This window comes from Erpetoichthys calabaricus, chromosome 13 (genome assembly GCF_900747795.2).
Source record: "Erpetoichthys calabaricus chromosome 13, fErpCal1.3, whole genome shotgun sequence".
In the NCBI taxonomy this organism is placed as follows: domain Eukaryota; kingdom Metazoa; phylum Chordata; class Cladistia; order Polypteriformes; family Polypteridae; genus Erpetoichthys; species Erpetoichthys calabaricus.
Window position 1 is genome coordinate 102,354,501 of NC_041406.2, and position 12,252 is coordinate 102,366,752.

General features: G+C 39.4%; 1 protein-coding gene across 4 annotated transcripts in view; it reads left to right on the forward strand.

Moving 5' to 3' along the window:
- The window catches only part of setd2 (SET domain containing 2, histone lysine methyltransferase), a 148,651-nt gene that overhangs the window by 101,797 nt on the left and 34,602 nt on the right, over positions 1–12,252 (forward strand). For 2 of the 4 annotated variants that reach the window (XM_051935936.1, XM_051935937.1), the window contains exons 13-17: positions 3,850–4,713; positions 5,079–5,127; positions 5,355–5,550; positions 5,859–5,942; positions 10,973–11,678. In XM_051935936.1, coding sequence (XP_051791896.1) covers positions 3,850–4,713; positions 5,079–5,127; positions 5,355–5,550; positions 5,859–5,942; positions 10,973–11,678 — 1,899 coding nt within the window. The remainder of the gene's footprint in view (positions 1–3,849; positions 4,714–5,078; positions 5,128–5,354; positions 5,551–5,858; positions 5,943–10,972; positions 11,679–12,252) is intronic. The other 2 variants (XM_051935938.1, XM_051935939.1) reach the window with 1 other exon arrangement.

Consider the following 12,252-nt stretch of genomic DNA (forward strand, 5'->3'; position numbering starts at 1 on the left):
TTCATATGAGAAATTTGTTTGAATGTTAATAAAATCATTTCGTTAAAAAAAACTGTATTACCAGTGCTATCTGTGTCTTTATGATTCTGCTGCCATTATAATAATAATAATCCTCTTTTTGGTTCCCAGTGCGGTACTGATTTTCTAATTTGAGTCCTTAAGAGCCCATACACTAGATAAAATAACATTTTCTGCAGAACAAGGCTGTTGGGAAAACTGGTCAGACTGTGCACTGCCTTGCAAGTAATATAATAATAATAATGGCAAGTCATTAAAATGAATTATAGTTAAAATGAATTAAATGGCTAATGTGACTGGTTTTCCTCCCATTTTTCCAAAGATATGCAGGTTAGGTTAAATAAAGACTTTTAAATTGCATTTTCCACAAAGTTAGGGAAATTATTTTTTGAGGATTGTTAGTAGTACATACTTAGTTACATGATATTGTAAAACACATACAAAATATTGTTAAGGAGACCTCATCTACCCCTAGGATTCAATCTCATGACCCACCTACCAGAAATAGATAGATAGATAGAGATAGATAGATAGATACTTTATTAATCCCAATGGGAAATTCACATTCTTCAGCAGCAGCATACTGATACAATAAATAATATTAAATTAAAGAATGATAATAATACAGGTGAAAAAAAACAGACAATAACTATGTATAATGTTAAATGTTAACGTTTACCCCCCTGGTGGAATTGAAAGAGTCGCATAGTTTGGGGGAGGAACGATCTCCTCAGTCTGTCAGTGGAGCAGGACAGGTGACAGCAGTCTGTCGCTGAAGCTGCTCTTCTGTCTGGAGATGACATTATTTAGTGGATGCAGTGGATTCTCCATAATTGATAGGAGCCTGCTGAGCGCCCTTCGCTCTGCCACAGATGTTAAACTGTCCAGCTCCATGCCAACAATAGAGCCTGCCTTCCTCACCAGTTTGTCCAGGCGTGAGGCGTCTTTCCTCTTAATGCTGCCTCCCCAGCACACCACTGCGTAGAAGAGGGCGCTCGCCACAACTGTTTGATAGAACATCTGCAGCATCTTATTGCAGATGTTGAAGGAAGCCAGCCTTCTAAGGAAGTATAACCGGCTTTGTGCTTTCTTGCACAGCGCATCAGTATTGGCAGTCCAGTCTAATTTATCATCCAGCTGCACTCCCAGATATTTATAGGTCTGCACCATCTGCACACAGTCACCTTTGATGATCACTGGGTCTATGAGGGGTCTGGGCCTCCTAAAATCCACCACCAGCTCCTTGGTTTTGCTGGTGTTCAGGTGTAGGTGGTTTGAGTCGGACCATTTAACAAAGTCATTGATTAGGTCCCTATACTCCTCCTCCAGCCCATTCCTAATACAGCCCACGATAGCAGTGTCATCAGCGAACTTTTGCACATGGCAGGACTCCGAGTTGTATTGGAAGTCCGATGTATATAGGCTGAACAGGACCGGAGAAAGTACAGTCCCCTTGTGGCGCTCCTGTGTTGCTGACCACAATGTCAGACGTGCAGTTCCCAAGACGCACATACTGAGGTCTGTCTTTAAGATAGTCCACGATCCATGCCACTAGGTATGAATCTAATCCCATCTCTGTCAGCTTGTCCCTAAGGAGCAGAGGTTGGATTGTGTTGAAGGCGCTAGAGAAGTCTAGAAACATAATTCTTACAGCACCACTGCCTCTGTCCAAATGGGAGAGGGATCGGTGTAGCATATAGATGATGGCATCTTCCGCTCCCACCTTCTCCTGATATGCAAACTGCAGAGGGTCAAGGGCGTGTTGAACCTGTGGCCTCAGGTGGTGAAGCAGCAGCCTCTCCATGGTCTTCATCACATGTGATGTCAGAGCAACAGGCCGAAAGTCATTCAGCTCACTAGGACGTGATACCTTTGGGACTGGGGTGATACAAGATGTTTTCCAAAGCCTCGGGACTCTCCCCTGTTCCAGGCTCAGGTTGAAGATGCGCTGTAGAGGACCCCCCAGCTCCGATGCACAGACCTTCAGCAGTCGTGGCGATACTCCATCTGGACCCGCTGCTTTGCTGGCACGAAGTCTCCTCAGCTCTCTGCTCACTTGCGCTGTTGTTATTATGGGTGGGGATGTTTTTCCTATGCTGGTATCAGCAGAAGGATGTGTGGAGGGTGCAGTACTCCGAGGTGAGAGTGAGAGTGGGTTAGGGTGGTCAAACCTGTTAAAAAAGTTGTTCATTTTGGTTTGCTCTCTTCACGTCTCTCTCAATGGTGGTCCCCCGCTTCGAGCTGCAGCCAGTGATGATCTTCATCCCATCCCACACTTCCTTCATGCTGTTATTCTGCAACTCTGCTCCAGCTTTCTCCTGTACTGCTCCTTCGCCGCCCTGAGTTGGACTCGGAGTTCCTTCTGCACGCGCTTGAGCTCATGCTGATCACCGTCTTTAAAAGCCTTTTCTTCTGATTCAAAAGGCCCTTGATGTCACTTGTAATCCATGGCTTGTTGTTAGCATAGCAGCGTACTGTTCTTACTGGAACTACAATGTCCATACAGAAGTTGATGTAGTCAGTAGTGCAGTCAACAACTTCCTCAATGTTCTCATTATGAGATCCCTGCAGGATATCCCAGTCTGTAGTTCCAAAAAGTTCTCTCAGAGTATTCTCAGCCTCCGGGGTCCACTTCCTGAATGATCGTGTGGTTGTAGGTAGGACTCTAACTTTTGGTTTATAGTGAGGCTGAAGCTGAACCAGGTTATGATCTCCTTTCCCAAGCGCAGGCAGCGGGGGTGGCACTGTATGCGTCTTTAACGTTTGCATACAGTAAATCAATAGTCTTATTTCCCCGGGTGTTACAGTCCACATACTGGGAAATGCAGGCAATGTTTTGTCCAGCGTCACATGGTTAAAGTCTCCAGCGATTAGCACAAGCGCCTCGGGGTGCTGCGTTTGTAACTTAGCAACAGCGGAATGGATGATGTCACTCGCTGACTCCACGTCTGCCCGAGGAGGAATATACACGATGACAACAATGACATGTCCAAACTCTCTGGGCAAATAGTAGGGACGTAAACTTACGGCCAACAGTTCGATATCCCTGCAGCAAGTGGAGATTTTGATGTTAACATGTCCAGAGTGACACCACCGTGTATTAACATAGAGAGCGAGTCCTCCTCCTTTGTGCTTACCACAGGCACTTGCATCTCTGTCCGCTCTAACTGTGCTAAACCCGGATAGCTCCACGTTGGCATCTGGAATGGTGTTATTTAGCCACGTTTCGCAGAAACACAACAAACTGCATTCTCTGTAGGTCCTTACATTTTTCACCAGCGCAGCCAGTTCGTCGATCTTATTTGAGATTGAGTTTACATTCCCCAGAATCACAGAAGGCACCGAAGGCTTGAAACGCCACTTTCTCGCAAGCCGCTTCATTTTTAGCTTAGTGCCGGCTCTGCTGCCACGATACCGCCTTCTTACCTCGTCGGGTAAATATGGAACCACACCGGCACTGGCATTTGTTCTCAGCGCCCGAAGTTGAGTACTTGAATAGGCGAGTCTCGGCGTGTTAAAATCCATGCCCACGTTGTAAAAGTAAGTGTGTCCAGGGAACGAATCAACATAAAATAAAGTGGTAGGAGTGATCAATAAATAAAAATAGAAAAATAAAAGTAGAAAAGTACACATACATATACAGTCATACACGGAGCTGCTGAAAAGGCTGCCACTCACGGCGGCGCCGGATGCAATAACAACTCTTGATCTCAGCACATGCATAGAATTATGTTATACTGTGGAAGCTATATTTACACTGAAATATTTAAACCTGAAAATTTTGGCTTTTATTGAGCTTGGTTTTGAATTTATGATTCTTTTCTTGGGCAGATCATGAAAACCTTAGCTGTGCTCCCTATCTCTACTAAGAACATGTTGGAAGAAAGCCGTGTCCTTCATTTCATACAGCGATGGGCACAGACTAAATTACTTTTACCCCAAGGAAGTGAACTGGATGGCTATTCAAGTGAGAATACATCTCGTGCTCAGACTCCTCTTAATACACCGGATGGTACTGGTAGCCAAAAACCCATTCATGAACTGGACACAGACACTCCCAAGCGTGCAGTATACCGCCGACTGAAGATCATCAGTGAGAACAGCATGGATAGTGCTCTTTCAGATGCTAGCAAGGCATCAGATGGTGAACTTGAAGTCAAGGAGGGGGAAGATGAAGAGGAGGTAGACTCTTCCCAAATTGATACTTCTGAAAGCCAGTCTGCAGACAGCAGTGAACTACAGGTTAAAAGGACTCAACCTCAAATTCAAAATGTAGGAGAAGGCAAACCAGAATTGAATTTGCAGGCCAAGGCTAAGGCTGTAAGGACAGAAAGTGGCGAGTCTGTAAATCACAGTGGAGAATTTAAGACTAGTGAGGTAATTGGTGAAGAAAGTAGAAAAGTGCTGGCAAAACCAGAGATACAGTGTATTGAAAATAGTGACACCAAGACAGACAACAGAACACCTCAGTCTGAAAGTCTTTCTTCGCAGGGAGAGGCAAAAGACTCTCATCAGCTTGAGGAATCTGCAACTATCCAAAAACTAGATGAGTCTGTAACTGTGGAAACGCCTTCACAAGATGAGGAAGAAGGTTTGTCAGATGTTGAAAGTGAACGTAGCCAGGAACCTCCAGACAAGATTGTTGATATTAGTGAAATGGCTGCCAAGTTGCTGGACAGCTGGAAAGACCTAAAGGTAAGCAGGAGAAGTTTGGAATTTTTTTTGTGTTTAATATACTGTATTTCTTTTATTTTTTTTTATTGTGTCACCAGTATTAAAAGAGTAGGTAGATTTTAACTGAAATTATGGTGGCTCCTAAATGAGTGTTTATCACTTTATTGGCAGCATCTTTGTTTGTCTTGGTTTGAGAAGTAGCATACTGACACTGGGGGTGAATCCCCTGCTAGAAAGTAAAACAGACAAGGACCAGTAACTAATTTTTCACAACTAAAGTGTTCAAAAGTAGGGATGGCAAATTGAATACCCATCTTTAACTAGAGTCTACTGTTCTTCAAATAGAATAATATGAATCAATTATGCTGTCTGTACTTCCTGTTTAGGAGGTGTACCGCATTCCCAAGAAGAGCCAGACAGAGAAGGAGCTTTACGGTAGGTTACTTTTCCTCCCACCATATGAAATATTTGTTTTGTTCACACAAATGCATTTATATGTGCTTTTACTTGATTTACAGTGAGCACAGTTTCTCAAAACATACTTTTAAATGTCCAAGTGATATTATAGTTCAGCAACAGTAATGCATTAGGTATAGATAATGTATTGCAATTTTTTAAATTCTTAAGTTGTTTTTTTTTTTTTTTAACATCTGTGAATCCAGATCGAAGTCGGGATGGGCAAAACCAGCGTGACCTGCTTCTTACCCCACGCACCCCTTCTGCAAGCCGTGAAAGAGAACGAGATCGAGAGAGAGAAGCAGAGCGAATGCCCCAGAGCAAAGAGCGTAAAAGACGGCGCTCATCTCTGTCTCCACCTCCTTCAGCATATGAGAGGAGCAGTCGAAGAGGAGATGACCGGCAAGTTGACCTTCATTTTTGTTGGAATAGTGAAATGGGAGCTTATTTATACAGTGATGCTTAAAAGTATGCAAACCCCTACTTTTTCTTTTTTTTTTTTTTTAAACAGACAAATAATTTAAAAATAATTAAAGCAACACTACACTGTGTGACAAAGCTGCTAAATGGGGTTCACAGACTTTAAAGCAGCACTGCCTGCCTGTATGTATGTATGTGGTTGTGTGTGGAAAATAAGAAAGACTGCAGTAACTGAAAGCTCATATTTGAAATTTGCCTGATGAATTAAACTTTTTTTTTTCTTATTTTAGGGGTTCCCCTACCCCAGCGCTTCCCAAACCATGGGGCCTGCCCCCCCAAGGGGTTGCCAGTGAGTCACTGGGGGAGTGCCAGAGGTAGGGGAAAATATGGAAAAATTTGTTTTTCCTGTACCTTTTTAGTATAATTCTAAATGACTGAAAAATCTAAACATTTGCATATTGTATAGTGTACATTGGATACATTAATGAAACCACAGTGGAGAAATAACTTAAAAGGGGTATAGGTGTGGCTTGTAGCAAGTATCAGAGATGCTTGTTAATTAAAGTCAAAAACAAGTAAATTAGATGCTTTTTTCTTTTTAAACCTTTGGTTGAATCTCACAGATACACACATGCAGGGAATTAAACAACAGTGTTAGAATACCTTTCAGTTTGATACACTAAGAACAGGTGTCAGCTATTTTACATTTCTGTACCTTTATTACAAAATGCATTACTTCATACAGAGGGAAAGTACTGTGACAGGCTCAAAATTTCCAGGGTTCATTGGATATGCATGGTTTATGCATATATGCTCCTTTTTCAGGATGTGAGATAACTAAAAATTCAAATCACTCAGAATTAAACCAGATACAGTGGACCCTTGACTTACGAACTCAATTCGTTCGCGAGGGCTGATTGTAACTCAAGTTGGTTATAAGTCAAGACTATTTTTCCCATAAGAAATAATGGAAATACCCATAATGCGTTCCAAACCTCCCACAGCAACACTTACTTAACCTTTTCATAATAAAAAAGGGTTGTATAATGTGCATAATTTACCAAAACACCAATAATTTTTCTAATGTACTAACCAAAAAGTTATAAAAAGTGCCTAGCCTACCAGAAACAACAATTTCATACTGTACTCACCAGTTAATTTGACATCTTTGAGCTGCAGGAAGGGAGGAGGAGGAGAATGAAATGGAAGGTGGTTATTGTTTGGAAGGAGCCTCTTTATACAAATCTTTTCTTTGTAAAATTGTCGAGATGGTGGATTTCGACATGCTGTACATATTAGCGAGATCGGTCACACGAACACCACTCTCATATTTCCGCACAATTTCCTTCTTTGTTTCGATTGTGATCGCTTTCTTTACCTTCGTTACCTTCACTTCCTTCCTTAGCAATTATCGAAAAAAATTATATAAATCACTGCACTGACAGAAATTACATCCACAAGCACATGTATCTGGGCTTCGACTGACACTTACAAACGCTCTCAGCTGTTTGTTTACAGTCGCGCAAGCGGATACACGTGACCGCATTCGGGACGTAACGCAAGATGTTGGTCGTAAATCAAAACAAAAATTTTGGTCGTAAATCAAGTTGTTCGCATGTCAGGCCGGTCGTATCTCAAGGGTCGACTGTAGTTATTTGTATTGTAAAATGCTACAAAAAGTGTATTACTTTTGAGCTAAATAGTGTCAGTAGATTTTGATATACAGAAATAAATACATCTCCCACAGGTAAATTGTAAGAGGAGATGTGGAATCCAATAATAATATAATGGCTACAAAAATTCTGATTAGCAAACAAAAAAAATCCCTTTGCCATATTCTTGTTTAGTATTAAGGCTCATTTTGGTTTTCATGGTGTCAAAGTATGCCAGTAGTGTGTTCAGCATTTAGATATATAAAATGCAAAGTTCACTCACTCCCTTACTCACCAACAAAAACACTATTTACATTTAGTTGAAAAGCTGAAATTAGGCAGGATGGTATATCTAAGGCAGTGTGTACTCACTAAGAAAAGACATTTTGATATATAAATGTTTAGTGTAACCTTCCCTACAGAAAAACTAAATACTCCAATATCTCAAAAACTATTTTGTGATGTTATTTAAAAAAGAAAATAAGCTGACCCTTGTTTATTTGTTGATAGTTGTCCATAATAACGCTGTAGCGAGTGGGGTATTCTTAGGCATCACATCCTTTTTTCGGCACAGAAGTGAAAAGTGATCACTAAAGGAAATTTGGATTTCTGTTCACACAAATGAACACTGTGAGCAGAACAGTGGCACTTATCAAGCAATGGCTGTAATCACACAGAGAAATGGGGCTGGCGGTGAGTGAAGAACAGAATATGTTCTGCACAACTAAAAAACTGATTTGATTGAAATTTGGTGACATGATAGAAAAAAAAGAAAATTAAATGACCTGTGTTTGGTTTTTTTTTGTCAATAATAATGCTGTGATGACTAGGCTATGCTAATATACTGAATCCTTTATTCGGCTCAGTGCTGAAAACTAATTGTGGAGATAAATGGGGCTGATGGTGAATGAAGATGATGAGGTATCCAGCATAGGAAAAAGAGACTGGGGGTATTATACTATGTGCAAAATGAGCTGTGAAGTGAATGAAAGAAAGTTAAGTGAAGCTTAATTAAGTTTAAACACTAGTGAAGTTTAGTAAACCGGTCCCCCAATGACCTCAAGTGAGGGACTGTATACAGTTCATGATATGATATATTTTCACCTGTTCTCTTCTGGAGAATCCTTACTTCTCCTCTATTTTGAACCTCACTCCTTCATAAAAAGTTCCTCTCTTGGTTGTCTACATTTGATACTGCCAGACCTTCTTTCCTGTACCAGCAAAAACGTTACTGCAATATATTTACAGGGAGAAAACCAAACACAGTACCCCTTTTGCCCCTTTTGAGAGTATTAGCACTTCTCATAAAGTCCAAACAAACATTCTAATATACTTTCCCATCTGCGAACTTTGAAGGGGGACTCCCACTCCTGTCCCCCAAAATGGTTTACATCTATATCAGTGTCTGGATTTTAAATTTTAACAAGTAATTTAACACTGGTAACGCAGGTAGTATATTTAAATCATTAACAAAATAGCCAGTTATACAAACATTATCGGTATAAGGGACGGGTTGAAAAGAGTTGGGGGCATAAAGTGTTGCAACCAGTTTTTTGTGTTTTTATTTACCAGTGTGTTTTTTGCTTAAAGCTGTGAAAAATTTAGTTTAAACAGTTTACATCAATTCACTACCATTAGTAGCTTTATGGAATTTGCACAAATAATTATTTTCTCCATTTTTACTTAAAAAAACTGCAAATCTGTATTTAAACAGTTTACTGGAAATGGTAGCCTATAAATTACAATTAAATACAAAGCTATAAAAATGAATCATAACAAAATTACAATCAGACAATTAAAAACCTAAGTTGCCAAGATGTGGATGGTTAAGAACAACAACAAAGAAGCTGAGAGCATCAGTTGGATAAAACCACTGGGGTGATTGTGTTATACGTTAATCCATAAATTTGCCATATTTGACAGCATGTTTTTGAAACAATGCCAGCAAATAGTCACTTTTAGGTTTTCTGGTTCTCGTTTACTGTTTTGTTTTAAACAAAAGTGAGCCCCAAGCTGCAGAAATTAAGCGTGACTTTGAAAGGCCTGTTCTCAGTGTCACTCATTATTTTTACCTAAGGTCACTAATTGGACAACATCTTCCCATAAAAGCAGTTGTTGTAAAACACTTATCATTTAGGATGGAACCTTTCCAATTATTGCCTAGAATAATGTTATCAAATAAAATTGACTTTCAGAGCTTTGGTGAGTTGCGCAGTTTAGGCATAAGTTTGTTGGTAGTTGGCAGTGGTGAAGTCTATAGGTTTAGTGTTGTGGCATTTGTTATAAAAAATTAAAATTTTAATTGCTGATTACAGTTTACCAATGTAGGGCTCTGTGATTCATTGTTGAAAAGTTGTTCAAAAATTTTTCATGAATAAGAGATACGTCATAGCTGTGAGCCAGTTAACTGCCTCCTGGAACAGGCCTTTCACCGTGCTAGACAGAAGCAAGTGCCCAACGTTGTCATGAAAATGTTTCTAATTTATATTTGTATGCTATTTTAATAAAATTTCTTCTGGCAGTTGTTTCAAATGTATCTATTTTGTGATTTGTCCCCAATCTTATTAAAGAGGCACATCTATGACACACAAGTAAAACAAATGCACAGTTATTAAATGTTAAAGTGACCAGCAGTGACATGCTATTTGTTTTATGTTAAATATTAACCAAAATATTTTACAGGACAGTTTCTAACCACTCTGCAGACATCACAATACCTTCAGCTTGTTTACTTTCAATTTTCTTTCTCTTTAATTGCTTTACTATTATTCAGTTAAGGTCAAGCTCATGAAATGTATTTTAAAGTATTACATTTCAAACAGCAATAAACATTGTGTGTGTTGTCAACACTTTTTGCATATCATACTTGTATGCCCTTTCCTAATTAAAATAATTATTTGTTGTGTGTTTTAAGGAATTTCATTTTTAATCTCCACCCATACTGTGCAGCTTTCCAGCATTTCTGTTACCTTGATATCATTTATTACCAAGGTGTTTGCATTTACATTTAAACATCACAGAAGTCTGGAAGCATTGTCATGCTGATGGGGGATTTGCAAATTGCTTTATTTAGAATAAATATATTCAGAATCGCACATTTTTTTCTGTTGTACATTTTATTATGATGTCAACTAACACATACAGAAAGCACTGCTATTGCTCTGAAATAATATGAAGTAGTTTTAACAATGTGATTATGAATTATATGTGGTGCACAAAATGGTGTGCCTTCAGCTGAGACAGTGCAACTGTAGCATTGAATGTTTTTCATCTAGAAAGGCTATAGGCTGTACTTTGTTTTTTGGGGGAAGACCAAACAAAATGGGAAATTATCAAATGTAATCACAATTGGGTTTTTGAGCAAAACTTTCAGTATGCCTGAATTAAAAATTTGGTAAAGGGATATTTTTAGAATGTATGAGATTATTGGAATAAATTTGCTAGTTTAAGTTTACATTCCTAATCTATTTTTCTCTAATCCAGAATTAAATACAAGTAATGTTATGCATTTATTACTTTTTAAATGTTAAATGTGGTGCATTCACTTTGTGGTGGGAATGGAACATATACTTAGGAATAGTTTCTTCAGCCAGTAGTTTAGTTCCTTCCAAAGCAATTGTGAAATTCAAAAGTAAAGGGAACACCTGTATAGAAAATATCAAAAGCAGAAAACACACATTTCTTATGGATACTTTTTACTTAGTAATGTCAAACTGTAACAAAACACTAAATTATCTTTCTATATTTTCCAGGTATGATTTGCAAAACAATGGCAGCAACAGGAAGGTCAGAACAAAGGAACACATTAAGCTGTCCACAGAGGAGAGGCGTAAACTATTTGAGCAAGAAGTGGCTCAACGTGAAGCTCATAAGCAACAGCAGCAAATGCACACTATGGGCGTTAATTCCTCCATGACATATGATCCAATGGGCTACAATGGAAACCCTCATCAAAGTTTCATGGGCTACCCTCCAGGTTATCCCATGCAAACATATGTAGATCCAACAAACCCCAATGCTGGAAAAGTACTTTTGCCAACACCACCCGTGGAACCTTTGTGTACAACACTGACATATGAGCAAACACCATCCTCTCAGCCAATGCTGCCAGACCCATCTCTCACCAGCCCAACTCAGCAAACGGTTGCACCAGTTCAGCATGTTCCTCCACCCATTGAAGTCCCTAGTACACCTCAGTATGTGCCACCAAGTGTACCTCAAGACCCCAGCGTGCCTGTCCTCTCTGTGCCTCCTCCTACTGGACAACCAGTACAAGGACAGAGTTATGCTTTATGGGACCCCAGTTCTCAGCAGTCTTTAGCTGTGCCAGCCCAACCACAGCCTCAGCAGTATCAGACAACACAAACACAACCGGCCATTTACTACCAGGGCCAGCCGTGTCAGACTGTATATGGTATCACTACACCTTATCCACAGACAAACACTTCTGTTGTCCAGGTAAGAGATGTACTTTGCAAACACTTAAATTGCTTCAAAATCGCTGTTAGAATAGTTTTGTTCCCCTTAAATACAAAGTATCTTATTAAAGTATTAAGACCCATGACGAGTTCTCGAATTTACTGAATGACAAATCCAACTCTGAAATTTTGTTCACTGTTACATTTTTAATTATGCACTGAAACGCAAAATGATTTTTTAATGCAACATTGTTTTATGTTGGAAAAAAGTTAAACACCTGGGAAATAAGGGAATATTCTGCTTGCTTAACTATTCAGTCTCCTCAATTTAATATTTTACAAAGGCATCTACTGCAGTAATAACTGTTCTAAGCCATTTCTTTTATGTGTGTGATTTTATCCCATCCTCCTAAGCACTGTTTGTTCCAGGTGGCTCAGGTTAGTGAAATGATGCTTGTACACCACACTACCAAAATTCTCAATCTAACCATTGTAGGACATTCATCTTTTTGTTCACAAGCCCCTTTAAGTTTACTTTTAAGATGAACCTTTACTCAAGCTTTGTTTTTTAGTAGACCAAAACAGTTTCTCTTTCAATGCTTGCTTCTGTTTTC